This window comes from Rhinopithecus roxellana, chromosome 1, assembly GCF_007565055.1.
Source record: "Rhinopithecus roxellana isolate Shanxi Qingling chromosome 1, ASM756505v1, whole genome shotgun sequence".
NCBI classification, from domain to species: Eukaryota; Metazoa; Chordata; class Mammalia; order Primates; family Cercopithecidae; genus Rhinopithecus; species Rhinopithecus roxellana.
The window spans coordinates 199,005,287-199,022,801 of NC_044549.1; the positions used below are offsets into that span (position 1 = coordinate 199,005,287).

The 17,515-nt window shown below is 41.5% G+C and overlaps 1 protein-coding gene across 2 annotated transcripts in view; it reads left to right on the top strand.

The window, feature by feature from the left end:
* LARS2 (leucyl-tRNA synthetase 2, mitochondrial) overlaps window positions 1–17,515 on the top strand; it is a 161,765-nt gene that overhangs the window by 2,572 nt on the left and 141,678 nt on the right. For both annotated transcript variants that reach the window (XM_030936067.1, XM_010374389.2), the window contains 2 exons: window positions 2,519–2,773; window positions 8,318–8,446. In XM_030936067.1, coding sequence (XP_030791927.1) covers window positions 2,540–2,773; window positions 8,318–8,446 — 363 coding nt within the window. In that variant the 5' untranslated portion in view covers window positions 2,519–2,539. The remainder of the gene's footprint in view (window positions 1–2,518; window positions 2,774–8,317; window positions 8,447–17,515) is intronic.

The window sequence follows — 17,515 nt, forward strand, 5'->3', positions numbered from 1 at the left end:
CCTTGGTTTCTATTTGAGAGGATAGCCCAGAACACTCCTTATGTGTTCTTAGGGGATGCTGTCTAGGAGAGAAATGGCAAGCACCCATCTATGTGTCCTCTGCTAAATGGCGTTCTTTGGCTTGCAAAGGTATGAAAGTATTGACTTGGCAGGAGAACCATAAAATCTATGACTTCTATATAATTAGGGAGTTCTAATTATAGAAACCTAACCCCTAAAAATATATGCAGTTGCCTTAAGTGTAAAAATGTATGTATATTAGGTCGGTCATATGGAATTGCTAACATTTAACCAATTTCATATAGATCAAATACCTGTAATCAGATCTGTGTACTTGAAAATAGCCGAGCCCAACTGATAGAGCATTTAGTTTTCTTTTTTTCTTTTTTCTTTTTTTTTTGAGATGGAGTCTCACTTTGTCACCCAGGCTCTAGAGTGCAGTGGTGTGATCTCGGCTCACTGCAACCTTTGCCTCCCAGGTTCAAGTTATTCCTCTGCCTCAGCCACCCAAGTAGCTAGGATTACAGGCGCACATCACCATGCCCAGCTAATTTTTGTATTTTTAGTAGAGGAGGGATTTTGCCATGTTGGCCAGGTTGGTGTCAAACTCTTGACCTCAGGTGATCCACCTGCCTCAGCCTCCCAGAATGCTGGGATTACAGATGGAACCACTGCCCCCGGCCTAAGGGAGATTTTGTTTTAAAGTCTATACTTTACCCCTAAAGAAACAAGAGGTGTTTAATGCAGTGAGAATGTCAGTGACTTTGGCAGACCAACTTGTAAGATGCCCACATTATGTTGGTATCTTATGTGAGCATGACACTCACTGTTATAAGCCCATATTGACCTTCCTGGCAACATTTGTGTTCCAGTACCTTTGTGAAACAGGCCAAATCCTAATAGAAGTTGAAATAATTTTGAGAGACTCAAAGAACATCAGCTTAGAGTGCCAGGTTTCTTTATTTCTGTCTTGTTTTGAAAAGATCTGTTTTCATCTGTTTTTTCAGTGTAGCACTTCTTGAATGCTATTATGCAAGAAGGGGAAAGTTTAGGCTATTTAGTCTAATATTTATATCTTAAATATTTGTGAAATATTTGATGAAATCTCACCTCAACCCTTTAAATAGCAATAAAACATGAAACTTCTTCAGTGAGGTCATTTCTAGAATTTACTTGTGGAAGAAGCCAATGAAACATTAAAATTGAATTTTCAGTTACAACTGGATATCCTGGTAGGCCCCAACCTATGAGTTGAATTCCAAAAAATAGCACTCACCACGACTACACGTTATATATTTTTGTTTCTTATCTGCCTCCCTTACTGTTTGTTTCTTATCTGCTTCCCTACTGGTATGTAAGTGCCATGAAAGAAGGGACTCTGGGTCAAGTGTGGGTGGCTCACATCTGTAATCCCAGCACTTTGGGAGGCCAAGGTTGGCAGATCATGAGGTCAGGAGTTTGAGACCAACCTGGCTAACATGGTGAAACCCCATCTCCCTAAAAATACAAAAATTAGCTGGGCATGGTTGTGTGTGCCTATAATCTCAGCTACTCAGGACGCTGAGGCAGGAAAATTGCTTGAACCCAGGAGGCGGAGGTTGCAGTGAGCCAAGATCATGCCATTGCGCTCCATCCTGGACAATAGAAGGAGACTCTATCTCAGAAAAGAAAACAAAAAAAAGAAAGAAGGGACTCTGTTTTTGTTTACTGCTGTATCCCCAGTGCTTAGAACAATGTGTGGGCCTAATGGTACTCAATAAATACTTGGTGGTGGCTCATGCCTGTAATCCCAGCACTTTGGTAGGCTAAGGCAGGTAGATCACTTGAGCCCAGGAGTCAGAGGTTACACTGAGGTATGATTGTGTCACTGCACTCTAGCCTGAGTGAAAGAGCAGGACCCTATCTCTAAAAAGTAAGTCAATAAATAAATAAATATTTGGTAAATGAAGGAGAAACTAAATGAATTATCAGTCTTCTAAATAGTGGTTATTTTCAGGTTCAGCCTACAGGGTATATTTAACTCATAATATGTATAAAAATTGCGAATAGTAGTTAACAGTTTCTGGCCCTCCTGGGAGGCCTGTATTTAGACCTCTTCTGATATTTGAGCCTAAGGCCAACCCAACATGTGCTTGAGCTCTTCTGAGGCTCGAAGACATAGGAAGTGAAGCCTGCTGGAGAGTCCCTGGGCTGGCCCACGGGAAGGGGAGGGAGGGCACTCCATGCCTTCCATGCAACTGGTAAGGTTGTGCAGGAGCTGGCCAGTTGATGGTCTCCATTTTTTTCCTACAGGATTTTTGCATTTTTGATGTTAGGGGTCACTGACCCTTTATATTTTCTATTAAAAAGTTTGTGTTTAGCTCAATTGAATTGCTAAAGTATTCTTTTCAGGGAAATAAATCATTAAAAGAGTAAGGGGAAAGCACAGGGCCATAACACTGAACTGTGACAAATGGAAAGATAAGCTCTGGGGAGGGTTTGAGGCAGCTTATAGTGTGCTTTCTGCCCTCTTTTTCAGGGCCTTCTCACCTTCTGAAGAATGGCTTCTGCTTGGCAGAGATTGGGTTTTTATGCCTCTCTTCTGAAAATACAGCTAAATGGTGGGCCAGATGTCATCAAGTGGGAAAGAAGAGTAATTCCCAGATGTACCAGAAGTATCTACAGTGCCACGGGAAAGTGGACAAAAGAGTATACATTGCAGACAAGAAAGGATGTTGAGAAATGGTGGCATCAGCGATTAAAAGAACAGGCCTCCAAAATTTCAGAAGCTGATGTGAGTATTCTGAGAGATTCTAAGAGGGTAGAGAAGAGGGGCTGAAGGTTTGGACCCTGGGGTTAGACTACCTGGTTCAAATAAGATACTAAATATGTGACCTTGAACTAAATTGTTGAATTTCTCTGTGCTTCAATTCTCTTATCTGAAATGGAGAGTGATCATAATAGTGCCCACCTGCACTATTGGGAGGGGTAAATCGTTTGGGAGGCATAAATGAGGTGATATAACGATAGTGCTTACAAGAGTTTCCAGTGTGGTGGATGCACACAGTAATATTGTGCACGAGGTATATGGCAGACAGCAGCAGACCAGATGTTTTAGAGCAACATTTACTAGGGGAAGCTCATCAAAATAGGAGCTCTACCAGATGATGGGTCCTTTGTGGTCCATTGCATGGTGGGGCAGCACACAGATTTCTGGCAAGGTCATATCTGAGACTCCAGGAGAGGCACCTGGGCTCCTCGCTGGCTGCATGTTCTGAGAAGTAACTGCCCCTTCCCTGGCATGACCTTAGCCTCCAACTCTGTTCTGCGGCCTCAGCGTCATAGTTTGGGGGATATCAGCCCTTCCACTGTTGTGATCTGGGGTAGGGTCTAACCTTGAGGTAGCAGCTACACGTGTTAGTGGACCCTTGGCTTCTGCACCAGGTGTATCAGCTCGGCACTCTACCTGAATTAATGGTGGAAGTATAATACTTGGCTGCAGCCAGTTTCCATGGAGTGCTCTCTGTTCCTTTTCTGGGAGGCCAGCCTGCTGGGAATCAGTCTGGAATGTGTTAACCCTTACCTCTTGATATTGGTCAAAATGACAGGTGGGAGATGTGATTTGTTACATGAAATGTTTGAATCTGATTGGAGTTTTACTCTTAAATTCTGATCATCTCTTTGTAGTAGTTATAATCAAATAACTTAAACTTCTATGTTTAATAAAGAGATTAGGCCCAAGGCAAGCAGCTGAATAAGTGCAGCTGCACAAGACCACACCTCTCTAAACTTGCCTTTTCCCCATCTCCTGATTGTGTCATCACATTCATTCTTTCTATAAGATTGGTGGTTATGAAAAATGAGTGAGGGGAGGGGAGCTATTTGTGTTAAACTGAAAGATGGTTTTGAGCAATGGTTAGAAAGAAAAATTGCTATTGAGAAAGATGTAGTGTATAACAAGTAAAATGAAATGGAAAAAAAAGGAAAGTTTGAATGTAATGCATAATTTTACAATGAAAGTTTGACTTTTACCTCATTAAGAAGTGAAAAGCCCTTGTGTCAACATCATCAGACTAATGTAACGTAATAGATTCTGAAAACAAACTCTTAAGGAGCAGTTTAATTCTGAGTGAGGACAGTAAAATTAGCTTTCTTTCCCCTTTTGGTTTAGATGATCATTTATTGACTTCCAAACATTTCGACATTGTAGCTTATTGATTTTGTGACATCTCATCCTTAAGCATACAGTTTTTTAAAATGTTAAATGAATCAAAAGAAATTGTTTTAGTAATTGGGGAGATAGCATAAGGGGCATTGTGTGTGATCCCCTGGCAGCCCCCTATCAGGGTTTAAATCAAGGAATGGCAAAGCAGAGCGAGCATTCAGTGAGTGAGCCAGAGCCTGGGCTGCAATGCTGGCTCTGCCCCAGGAAACCTGCGTGATGCAGGACACATCATTTAACATTTTGGATTCTGGGGCTCCTTACATTGTTTATCTCACAGAATTGTTTTGAAAATCAAATGAGAAAATCTGTGACTGAACGCATTTTACAAACGGAAGTGGTACATAAATAAAAGATACACGAAGATCAGAACATGGTGTGTCTATCAGGAACTGAGACTATGATGGAATGCTCATGGATTTTGAAGCATTTATAATCGATCTCACTCTGGTATTAGATTCACTTGAAATCCACTCAAATAAGTTTTTCAAAATGGAATGTCTTGTCATCAACATAATTATCATTTAAAAAATAATTTCCATTTAATGAGCATTTAACCGTGTGCCAGGTACTGTCTTTCAGTTGATTATCTCATTTAATCCTGAAACAACCCAGTGGGTAGGTATTATTATCCTTATTTTTAGAGTAAGAAAACTGAGGCTCAGAAAGAGGTTTAGGCAATTTGCCAAGACATGGCAGAGCCAGGATTCAAAATCAAGTGTGTGTTTGATTCCTGAGCTCATGCTTTTTTACCCAGAAACCTTCTTTTGTCTCACCTTTGATTTACAGATAGCAAACTGATCCCAAAAGGCAAAGGAATTTGCCCAAGGCATCACAGCTAGTGACAAAGCTAGGACCAGAGCTAGGGCTCCGGACTTCTATTGAGGTGCTCCTTTTACTCTGTCATTCTCTAGACTCAGCCACAGCTCCAGAGCGTGATCTATAAAGAGGCAGAAGTCATCTTTCTTCTAAAGTCAGAACCTGACAAAAATAATAGGACCCACTTATAAAAGCCATCCTTTCCCCATCACTTAAAATCTGAATCTCTTTTAAAGGCTTAAATTCTTACACTTTTATATAATTATGAAAATTTCCCTTTCAATCAGATTCTTGCTCAATTATAACAGAAACCCCCATCATTCCTTCTCTCTTTTCCACTCCCAGATGATAGAACTCATTTCATTGTCACAGAGGAAAATGACTTAATTCATGCAGAAAAGCAAAAGGCAGAGACAGGCAATAAGCTGAATACCTTTTCTGCAATAAACAAAAATCTTCATGCATATTAAAGACTTAAGAAAACAATACTTTTCTATGTATCTTTTATGAACTCAGATTTGGATTTTGGCTTAGCTAGTATATAATTATTCATTTGATTTTGCTATTAATTTAATCTTTATTGAACAAATGTAAAAAAAGATGTTAGTGAAGAAATTACAGGTGGAAAATGTTTGGGGCAGGATTGTTAAATTAAATATATGACAAACAGTATAATAAAAATAATTTTATGTAAAAAATTTCAAATGAAAAGCTAGAAACAGCTTAGATCAAGGATTTTACTGTTTTTCTAAGCTCCCAAAGAACTCTTAACAGCTATTTTCCCATATTCCTAAAAATTTCTGAAGAATAAGCCATATGCCTAATTCATTGTAAGGAGTAAGGCATGAATTGAGTGGATAGTTTTCTTCTGATTCTGCACTAAGTAAAAGGATGGGGTCTTGTACCTCCTTGGAGGGACTTGCTCAAAAGCTGAGAGGGTTATTTGCCACTCACTTTCTTAAGGACAGTTATTAAGTTCCTGAGTTCCCACCGACCCCTGAATCTCAGGTCCTCTCTCACATTTCTGTGATTTTCCTAAGAGTTATAAATCTGCAGTTTCTAATTAAAGTGTGTGACCAATGTGTTGCTTTCCATCCTGTTTGTATAAATCCATTGTAGTTGTCATTTCAGCAGTTCCAGATGATTTTCTAATTTGTGTATGATCCAGATTTCTTAATTGTTCTTTTTTTCCCATCTCTTCCTTCAGGCAGCTTAACACTCCTTGGTAATTTCTAGAGGATGGGCAGCACAAAGAAAAGTTCTATTCTAGTTTTTGTGGGGGGTTTTTTTGCCACTTGCTAATGGTTCCGTTAAAGGTTTGTTTAACTTCTTTGCTGAAGGAAGTTTAAGAACTCCTTGGCAAGAATCTGATTTCTGGTTTCTTCTGCTCTACTGATTATATTTGGTTTATGTGCATTATTAGTCATGCGAACACTCAGCAAACAATATTTAAAAACCCCCTCCCACATATGTACACAAAAGAAGGGTTATGAATATTCTGTTTTGTGTTTGTTTGCATTACTTCGGGGGAAGCAAATTGTTAAAGAACTTGAGTAAAGTTCTAGGAAGGGAATAAGGCCAGGAAGAAAAAAACAGAAGGCAGGAATAAATAAAACAAAAGCAGAAATTCTGACCCTCAGTGACCAAACAGAATCAGTCACCCAGTTACCTGTTGCTCTTCCTTTCTCCCCAGCCCCTCCACCCCTGACCCCGTCATGAGATGATTTAAACTTGGGTGTGGGGAACCCTCCTATTACTTGGGTAGGATTTGTGAAGTTTGCTGGATAAAAAGTGCTCCATAGGGGTCGGTTATTAGGCTTTTGGAGCACGAAGGCCAACGAACATTTATCCAACATCTTATGAAACTCCTGCTGGCACTGGGGGCAGGTGTAGAGAAGGAGGTGACTAAAGCACAGTCCTTACCCTTGAACAGTAGGTCCCCCTAGTAGGAGTCCATTCAAGGACTACCATCTTTGTTTGCCTTACCCATTCATGTGCACACTCATGACAGCATTCATCATTTTACCAGGGGAAGAATTAAGACGCCAGAAGTCAGTGATCTAATAAGGACTCACTGGCCTGTGTTCCTTCTGTTCAGATACATGTACAGTTTTCTATGTTTCCCATGATGAAACTGCTTCTTTGGAAGCTGGAGAGTTACATAACCCTGGTCTGAGGCTGCTTATTTATCATCCCTGGAGAACAACAACCTTCTCCTTTGTTAAAAAGATCTTCTCATTACCTTTCCATTTCAACATTTTTGTTGAAAGATAGGCTGTCAATACAATGGGGAAACTCAGGACCCAAATTGGTAGCTTAGGATCCTGTTGTTACTGCTAAACCTACGTCAGAATGCAGCTATAGAGAATTTAGGAAGAGACTCCATTTGTAGAGATGTTACATCTATGTGATTCAACTATTGCTTCTTTGAATTACATGGATATATGTATGTGTTAGAGCTTCCTTCGGAAAAACAGACAGTTCTTTAAGGACCTAGATGGAAGCTGTCTTAAAAGAGAAGTATTGTTTTGTTTTATTTTTAATGGAGTAGCCATTCTTTTATTCCTTTACTTTCCTAATAATCTTGCTTTCACTTTCCTCTACAGACTTGCGCTGAATTCTTTCTTGCGCGAGATCCAAGAACCCTCTCTTGGGGTCTGCATTGGGACCGCTTTTCTTTCTTTTTTTTTTTCCCCATAGGGTATTGGGGTACAGGTGGTATTTGGTTACATGAGTAAGTTCTTTAGTGGTGATTTGTGACATTTTGGTGCACCCATCACCCGAGCAGTATAGGCTGTACCCTATTTGTAGTCTTTTATCCCTCGCCCCCTTCCACCCTTCCCCCCAAGTCCACAAAGTCCATTGTATCATTCGTATGCCTTTGCGTCCTCATAGCTTAGCTTACACATATCAGTGAGAACATATGATGTTTGGTTTTCCATTCCTGAGTTACTTCACTTAGAATAATAGTCTCCAATCTCACCCAGGTCACTGCAAATGCTGTTAATTCATTCCTTTTAAAAAAATAAGTTCTTAAAAGAGAAAAAAAAAAAAAGATGTATGGGTAATTAACACTTAGAGGTTGTTTGGCATTATTTTGGACATTTGTTAACTTGAACCAGGGCTTTGAATTTTGCTTTTTGACATTTTAATTGATTTACATTCTGGAAACAGTCTTTTTAAAAGGAAACTTTTAAAATGTTAAATTATTACTTTGCGCAAAATGCCAAAATGTTATGTATACATGTGGAGTTCCCAGAAAATGCTTAATAAATACTCATTGTCGTTCTTTCCTAGAAATCAAAGCCAAAATATTACGTGCTTTCCATGTTCCCTTATCCTTCTGGTAAGCTGCACATGGGCCATGTGCGTGTCTACACCATCAGCGACACCATAGCACGGTTCCAGAAGATGAGAGGGATGCAGGTAAGAACAGGTGCCTGCTGGAGCAGCCCTTGTCTGCCCCACGCAGGGTCAGCATATAGTAATATGTGTTCAAGACAAATGAAGAAAACCAACTTTAGTTAAGATTAGGACAGCTTTGAAGATGGACATGAAAAGCTCAGTGTTTCCTTGTATGAATTAGAAGATACTATAATAAAGCATCTAGGTTAATTGGGGGGCAGCTATGAGTTGAGTGTTGTGCTGGGGTGGAGATCGTGTGGGAATGGGGTGAAAGGTAGATACAAATGTGGATAACACTGATAGTCTTCCCGGGAGATGCTCACCCCTGAGTAGAGAATCATTGTATAAGGAACTGAGGTCAATAGTACAAATACACATCAGTGCTGTGAGTGGCAGGTGAGACTGCAAGATATTTCTTTCCATTCTGTTATTTTCCATATTCTTTGGGCGTGTATTTCTTTTCGTTTTTTTTTTTTTTCTTTTGAGACGGAGTCTCTCTCTCTGTTACCCAGGCTGGAGTGCAGTGGCGCAGTCTCAGCTCACTCCAACCTCAGCCTTCCGGGTTCACGCCATTCTCCTGCCTCAGCCTCCCGAGTAGCTGGGACTACAGGTGCCCACCACCACGCCCGGCTAATTTTTTGTAGTTTTAGTAGAGACGGGGTTTCACCATGTTAGCCAGGATGGTCTTGATCTCCTGACCTTGTGATCCGCCCACCTCGGCCTCCCAAAGTGCTGTGATGACAGGCGTGAGCCAATGTGCCCGGCAGACCATGGATTTATTTTCTAATGGAAAAAAATAATTTTTTTAAGAAAAGGTATTAAACAACTCTGGGGAGTTGGGGAAGGTGCTACTAAAGAAGGAACATCTGGGCCAGGCACCTGGCTCATGCCTGTAATTCCAGTGCTTTGGGAGGCCCAGGCAGAAGGATTACTTGAGCCCGGGAGTTCAAGACCAACCTGGGCAATGTAGCGAAACCCCATCTCCACAAAAAATACAAAAAATTAGCCCAGTGTGGTGGCACACACCTGTAGTCCCAGCTACTCAGGAGGCTGAGGTGGGAGAATCACTTGAACCCGGGAAGTCAAGGCTGCAGTGAGTTGTAATTGTGCCACTACACTCCAGCCTGGGCAACAGAGTGAGACCCTATTTAAAAAAAAAAAAACAAAAAAACCTGATATGGGCCTGGAAAGATGAGGTGAAATTTATTGTGAGAGAGGAGGACAAACCCTTCCTTGGCTGCTGTGGGCCATTCCTCTTTACCCCATTGCCTGCTTTTTAAAAAAAATTTTTTGAGACAGGGTCTCATTTTGTCACCCCGGCTGGAGTGCTGTGGTTGCAATCACAGTTCACTGCAGCCTCGACCTCCCAGGCTCAACTTCTGACTCTGTCTCCAAAGTAGCTGGGACTATAGGTACGCGCCACCATGCTCAGCTAATTTTTTGTATTTTTTGTAGAGACAGGGTTTCACCATGTTGTCCAGGCATGTATTGAACTTCTGGGCTCAAGCAGTCCACCCACCTCAGCCTCCTAAGGTGCTAGGATTATAGATGTGAGCTACTGCACCTAGCCCAGAGCCTAATCTTTACTAGCAATCTTTAGCAACACATCATCTTTAAGATGGGTGTTGGATAATCCTAGTATCTTCTTTAACCACCTACGAAATTGGCAGTATTGAAGAAGGGCTGAGAGCATGGCCCATTGAACCAGACTGCTAGGATTCAAATGCCAGCTCTTAACACTTACAAGCTGTGTGGCCTTTGAGTAGTTAATTAATTAACCTCTTCAACACCTTGTTTCCTCTGATCTATAAAATAGGGATAAAATAGTACCTGCCCCATTGGCCTGTTACAAGGATTCAAAGAGGGTGACTATGAAACACTTAGATAGCCAGCACACAGTATGTAACCAATAAGTATTAGCAATTGCCAGCAGTGGGCAGGAACCTGCTCACACCAGCTCGTGAGAGTCAACTATGTATATCTCTGCCCAATGTTGTGTTTATTAGTCACTTTGGTAGCTTGAAATCTGCCATTAAGGGAGTATTTACACCATGGCAATCAGCAAACCTACAAATCATGGCCTTTTCCTCCAGAGAGCCAATTGTTAATTAAACATTTACTGGAACCCCAGTGGCCATTGCTACTGTGAACTTGTCAGGGCCTATACAAATGATATCTGCTGCCTCTCAGTTCTTTATATTTTCTTTTAGCAAAGTAAGTGCATCCATTGTCATAACTGGTTTGAAATTTTATGCTGAGCTGACATTGGCTGTAAGAAGTATTCCTAAAAGAGGGTCACGTTGTAATGTCTTTGTCACTTGAAGAGTTCAATAACTTTATACTACCAAAATCAGAGATTTGTGTTCCACTTTAAGATGGCTGAGGGTGTTTGTCTCTCTGGTTTTTATCAGATGTTATTTTTCCCAGATACTGCTTTTCATTATTTCTGCTCCATTTATTAGAAAGAGGTGGGACAGGCCAGGTATGGTGGCTCATGCCTGTAATCCCAGTAATTTGGGATGCCAAGGTGGGCAGATCACCTGAGGTCAGGAGTTCGAGACCAGCCTGACCAACATGGGGAAACCCCATCTCTACTGAAAATACAAAATTAGCCTGGTGTGGTGGCCTATGCTTGTAATCTGAGCTACTCGAGAGGCTGAGGCAGGAGAATCGCTTGAACCTGGGAAACAGAGGTTGTGGTAAGCCAAGATTGCACCATTGCACTCCAGCCTGGGCAAAAAGAGTGAAACTCCATCTCCAGAAAAAAAAAAAAAAAAAAAGAAAGAGGTGGGACAGAATGAATTGACTCTTTGCCTAAAGTACAATCTTTTTTTAATTTTATGTATTTTTTTATTGAGACCGAGTCTCGCTCTGTCACCCAGGCTGGAGTGCAGTGGTGCGATCTCTGCTCACTGCAAGCTCTGCCTCCTGGGTTCATGCCATTCTCCTGCCTCAGCCTCCTGAGTAGCTGGGACTACAGTTGCCCGCCACCTCGCCCGGCTAATTTTTTGTATTTTTAGTAGAGACGGGGTTTCACCCTGTTAGCCAGGATGGTCTTGATCTCCTGACCTCGTGACCCACCCGCCTCAGCCTCCCAAAGTGCTGGGATTACAGGCGTAAGCCACCATGCCCGGCTAAAGTACAATTCTTTATCTCACTGGGATAAAGAATCTAGTTGTGATTCTTTAACTAGATTTGTCTGAATTTTTTTTTAACTTATGCCAGCTTATTTCGGACAATTAGTGAGTGCAGGCAAATTGCTGACAGTTAAGTTGTTTTTTTTTTTTTTTTTTTTTTTTGGAGGTGGAGCCGAAATTCGCTCTTGTTGCCCAGGCTGGAGTGCAATGGTGTGATCTCGTCTCACTGCAACCTCTGTCTCCTGGGTTCAAGCAATTCTCCTGCCTCAGCCTCCCAAGTAGCTGAGATTACAGGCACCCGTCACCACACTCAGCTAATTTTTGTATTTTAGTAGAGACGGGGTTTCATCACATTGGTCAGGCTGGTCTCAAACTCCTGACCTCAGGTGATCGGCCTGCCTTGGGACAGCTAAGCTTTTACAGCAAAACTGTACATTTATGATAGGGTGCAGGGAAGCCTGTTAGCAAAACAGGTGGTTGAGGGGGTTGTAGGTGGGATTCTAATTTCCTTGGATGGGATGAGATATTACAGAGGAGGCTCAAGGCAGAGCCCCAGGCCCAGAGGAACTGGTACCCTTGCAGGCAGCTCAGACCCAAAAGACAAGGAGTCCTCCTACCATATCTGAAGCCTAGGGTCAGGCTAGACCCAGAAATTGAAAAACCTGGATTGGAACCTACCAGTTTCTAGCCAAGTGACTCTGCAGAGTCATTTAATGTCTCTGTATCCCACTTTCTTAATCTTTAACATAGGGATAACCATACTTTATTCCTCACAGGGTTATGAGGATTAGATGAGCTAGTGCTTGTATCTGGCACATAATAATCCCATAAGTGATAGCTGTAATTATTATTTACACTGATCTGATTCCTCAGAGCTGCTTAGGAAGGTGATTTGTCACCATTTAATAAATGAATCCTGCAATTCATAATATCCATCCTGTGGCTTGATTTGCTTCTTATGGTTGAAACCACTATTTGTTATTTGGTTGATGGTTTCTTAGTCCGTGTGATCAGCAGATACCTAAGGCTGTCTTTTTGTTTCACAGTTTCAGTTGCTGAGTTTAAGATGACAAGCCCTCTTTTCAGGGTGTTCTCTAAGTTTTCCTGAAATTAATTTCTTATTAATTTTTGTAATTCATATTTAAGTCACAGCATCTCAGATACAACCACCAAATCTGGTGAAAACTTGTCTGGCCATTTTTAAGTGATGTGGCAAAAGAGAAACAGAAATCTTTGTTTCATTGTCAGTAATGTGAAAGAAAGTCTGTTGAGCTTCCTTGTCATTTTAAAATCTTTCCTGCCTAATGTCAGGCTTGGTCCCTGAGATTGAATAGACTTGGACTCAAGTCAAGTTTAACGATCCTCACTCTAAGCAGGGAAGGAATATCTAATCTTGGACTGCCAAACAGGGTCTGCCACATGTATTGATTAATTCAGTCAGTAAATAATCATTGAGCACCAGCTTTATTCTTGAATGGAGATATATGAAATAGTTCTAAGAACAGCATTATCTCTGCCTCCCAGGTTCAAGCAATTCTTCTGCCTCAGCTTCTCGAGTAGCTGAGATTACAGGTACATGCCACCACACCTGGCTAATTTTTATATTTTTAGTAGAGATAGGGTTTCACCATGTTGGCCAGGCTGGTCTAGAACTCCTGATCTCAGGTGATCCACCTGCCTCGGCCTCTCAAAATGCTGAGATTACAGGTGTAAGCCACTGTGCCCAGCCAGTCCTTGCGATCTTTCAAAGTCCATTTAAATTCTTACATCTACCATAAACCTATCCCTCAATTCTCCAGTTCACATTTGTCACGAAATAATTTAGCGCTTATAGTCAGAACCACAAACTAGGGAAGTCTATATGTCATCCACGTGTTGTTTTATCTGCCCAATAATATAAGCTTTTCAGCGGCAGGGAAGGTCTTTCTAACTTATTTTGTGTTAGCAGGTCAAGTTTTTTTTTTTTTTTTTTTTCTTTATACAAGATGGGGTCTCGCTATGTGGACCAGGCTGGTCTCGAACTCCTGGCCTCAAGCAGTCTTCCCATCTTGACCTCCCAAAGTGCTAGGATTACAGGCATGAGCCACCACACCCAATCATCATGTCAAGTTTTTAATGGTCAAATGTAACTAATATGTTTTTAGGTCTACAGCCTATAAGGTCCTTTGTTCCCAAGGAGTTTATAATCTGATAAGCCTCAACTGTTTGTGAGTTGATTGATTCAATGGATGTGTTTAAAAGCACACAACTCCTTTATTTAAGTCTGAACTAAGTGTTCATTGTGCATCTATAGCCCAGAATAATGTTTCTCAAACTTTAGAACTCACGAATCCCAGTGACAAAATCCTTGGGCTCAAGATTGGTAAATATTGAATTAAAAGTTAAACTGTCATTCTAGATGATTACTTGACATTTAGATGATTATAAATACAAAGGCAACCCCAGACACCCAATTCATGCTAGTTCTTGGTGATCAGGTTTATCTATCAGGAAAAATTAGACCATGCTGCTGTAATAAAAAATCCCCAAATCTCAGTGGCTTACAACAACAACAATTTCATTTCTTGCTTTTGCTACATGCCTAGCAGAAGGGCTCAGTTCAAGGTAGTCAGGACCTGGATGATGGCTGTTCTTACCTCAGTGAGTGCCTCCCCATCTCTGTGACTGGGAGAAGGGGGTATAGTGAATCCCCACTGGCTCTTAAATCTTCCACTTGGACTCAACTCACTTCCATTGACATGGCCACATCCAACCTCAAAGAGGGTAAAGAATATTCCCACCATGTGCCAGGATGGTGAGGAGGATCAAAATGTTTGTGAGCAGCTCCAGTGACCCCCACCTAAGGTGATCTAGATGACCCAGAATATTCTTATCTTGGGTAATCTTTTTAAAAATTATTGATGTAAAAGTATACATTTAGAAACCATCAGGGAGACTAGCAGACCTCTCAACTGGAGCCTGTGGAATTTGAGAAACATTGCCCAGAGCATGAAGTTGTTGCCATCAAGTTTAGCATCCAACCATTTATGCTCTGTAAACATTTCTCTGTGTGTCCGTGATTCTTAAACCTTAGGCTGCGTAATGATCCCCTGAAGAGTTTGCTAAAAAGGCAGGTTGCGATATAGTCCAGGGTGAGGCTCAGGAATTGGTATTTAAATAAGCATTTCAGGTAGTTCTGATGTGTATTTCAGGTAGTTCTGATGCAAGTGCTCTCCCAGATTTGGCACTTAGATGAATGGGATCGGATGCTCCACAGAGCCAAATGGACATGGTTCTCTAGGTTCAAAAATATATCCATTGAAATGAGAAGAATGCTAAAGGTCACAAGCAGCTGAGCAGACACACACAGATTAGATGTGGACTGTGTACGTGGAGGGGCAGGTGGTTTGGGGGTGATGAATCAATTAGGAAGCAGGGGGTTCGTCAAAGCGGTGATGGTGTCTGCCCTACCCACATCATGGATTTGTTGTGAGGTTTGTGTATGTGAGATGTTCACTGAGAAAACCCTCTAAAAACAATATGCAATTTTCAAGTGTAACCCAATTAATAGTAGCAATAAAAAGAGAGTCCTGAGGTTTGGATGTTTGAGCAGGGGCCATTTGAAACCAGAGATAAATTATTCTCTTTCAGTAATCAGAAAAGGCTGTACTGCCAATGGGTTTCTTCTTAAACTCATAGAATGCCTGATGACATATTTAAAACTTAGCTCCATATGGTGATTTTGTTGTGTTTTCATATGTTGTATGCACAGATGGTTGGAAAATAAAATTCCCCACCTCCCACCTCAGCAGGTCTCCCCAGCACCTTCTGGTCCAGAAGCCGGGTGATAAAAGCATCAAGGTGCCAAGTCCCCCTCACAGAGTTGGGCTTGGATTAATTTGTCTCAGGCAAAAAGCCACCAGGCATTGCCCAAGTAGAGGAGTTTTCTGCTTGGGCCTTTTTGTTATTCACTGCGGAGGAGGAAGAAAATTGAGGCTATGTGTCTGGCAGCTGCATAATCATAATGTAATTATCCACAAATATCAGGAAGCAAGGGAAGTTCTTAGCTAGTAAACGATAATGTACATTCCATCAGTTTTCAGTTTGCCAGTCAGTCAACAAGTGTTTATGAAGTGCCCGGAGAGTGCATAGCATGGCATTTAGTTTTCAGATTTGCAAATCTCTGTAGCATCCGAAAGTAGATAGTGAATTTCCAGGGCATATTGTCTCAGATGTCCTTCCAAGGAGAGAATGAACTGCTGGTCCAGTGCCTTGATTGGAAACTGGCTGGTTTATTTGCCTGACACATCCCTCCACATTCCCAGAGGAGGTCTGCTGCTTTGGGCCTAGGTACTGTCATTTGGTTTTTATAATCTGAAGTATTCACTTGATTTTTATCCCCAATCTGTAATAATGGTGAGTTATTACACTTGCTAAACAAAATTAAATATTGTGTTTCTCATTTCTTGGAAATAAGAAGTGTTGAACATACTCCAAAGACACCACGACAACCTAAAAATAGCAGTTTTTGGAGAAGCAGTAACCATGGTTGGTCTCAATTGGAAGCTGAATTGGTTTCAAATATAAAATTTTGTTTTGATGAAAGGGAGAGAAATCTGGTAATCCCTAGGGAACTGGTTGGCCCTTTCATAGTAACAGTTACATTACTTCCCTCTCTACTGGGAAGGCAGATGACCAGCTGCCTGGGCTTCCTTCTCTTCCATCTCCAAACTCTACTCAGTCTTACTTCTTGTGTTGGATGACAACTGTCTCTTGCCTCTTTAAAGTAATTCCTTCTTTTAAAAAATATATTTTAAAATTGTACATAAATTTCCATATTCCCCCTATAAGAAAAAGAAATACAACATAGATAAGGCTGTAGTCCCCTTTGGGCACCCATTTCTGCATCAAGCCCTCACACCAGGCAATAACCTCCGGCATTTTCCAGGTTATATGCCTTTAGAGCCTTCTCTGTATGTTATATGGAACTGTGTTTTCTCCTGCATCCCTTTCTTCTACTTCTTCTAGTTTGCTTGCTGTCCATCCTGCCTGCCAACTCCGAGACACAAGGCTCACCCTGGAGCAGGGCAGGGGAGGGCAGAAGGCCCCGCCAGGGTGTGCCATGGCCATGTGATTGCCAGGCCTTGCCCCCTGGCCAGGGCTCTGACCCCTGTGTTTCTGTCATCAGTAACTCCTGGTCTTCCATGGTAACAGCTGGCCCCCACTTCTCTCTGATCTCAAAGTGAGGCAGGTTATGCAGTCCTGTTAGTGTTCTTGTGCTGGTCCTTGACCAGTTTGCTGTTAGATCCATCCCTTGCTTTTTGTATGGCAGAAGGGCTGACTCCTGCAGGTCAGGTTCCCAAGCTGGCCCCCTCCTGGTTTTCAACAATAGGAAATCCTAGTAACATTGGAGGACAGGAGAAAGGGAGAGGCCAGAAAATTTCTCCCTCTCTTTATCTTTATCTCTCTCTCTCTCTCTCTCTGCCCTGGTTTGGTCTTCGCTAATCTAGCTCCATCTGGGCAGTCCAGCCTGTTTGAGCTTCTGCAGCTGAGATCAGCCTTTGGGCTTTATTAACTCTGCTTTCTTACTTTGTCTCTGCAGTCCAGAGGTTGTGGTAATGTCCTGCCCTTCCAAATTGCTAGGTAGATTCACTCGTTTCCTTGGCTTCCCACTCAACTTTAAATATGTAGAGTATTTGTTATACGAACCAGGTGGAAATGATGCTTTCTCAGACTTCGGAAGTTTATTTTATGGATTTCCAAGTTATAGCTACTGGTACTTTTTCTTGATTCCGTCTCTGAGTAGTATTACATTTATTATTTCAAAATTATCATTAGCAGTCTTCTGCCACCCTCTGTGATGTCACATTCCTGTCTTTCCAAATTGACATGATATATACTTCAAAGTATATTTTCAGTAGATGTTTTTAAAAATACAATATGTGGAAAAAATGTTCTGAAGCTGCAGAATGCA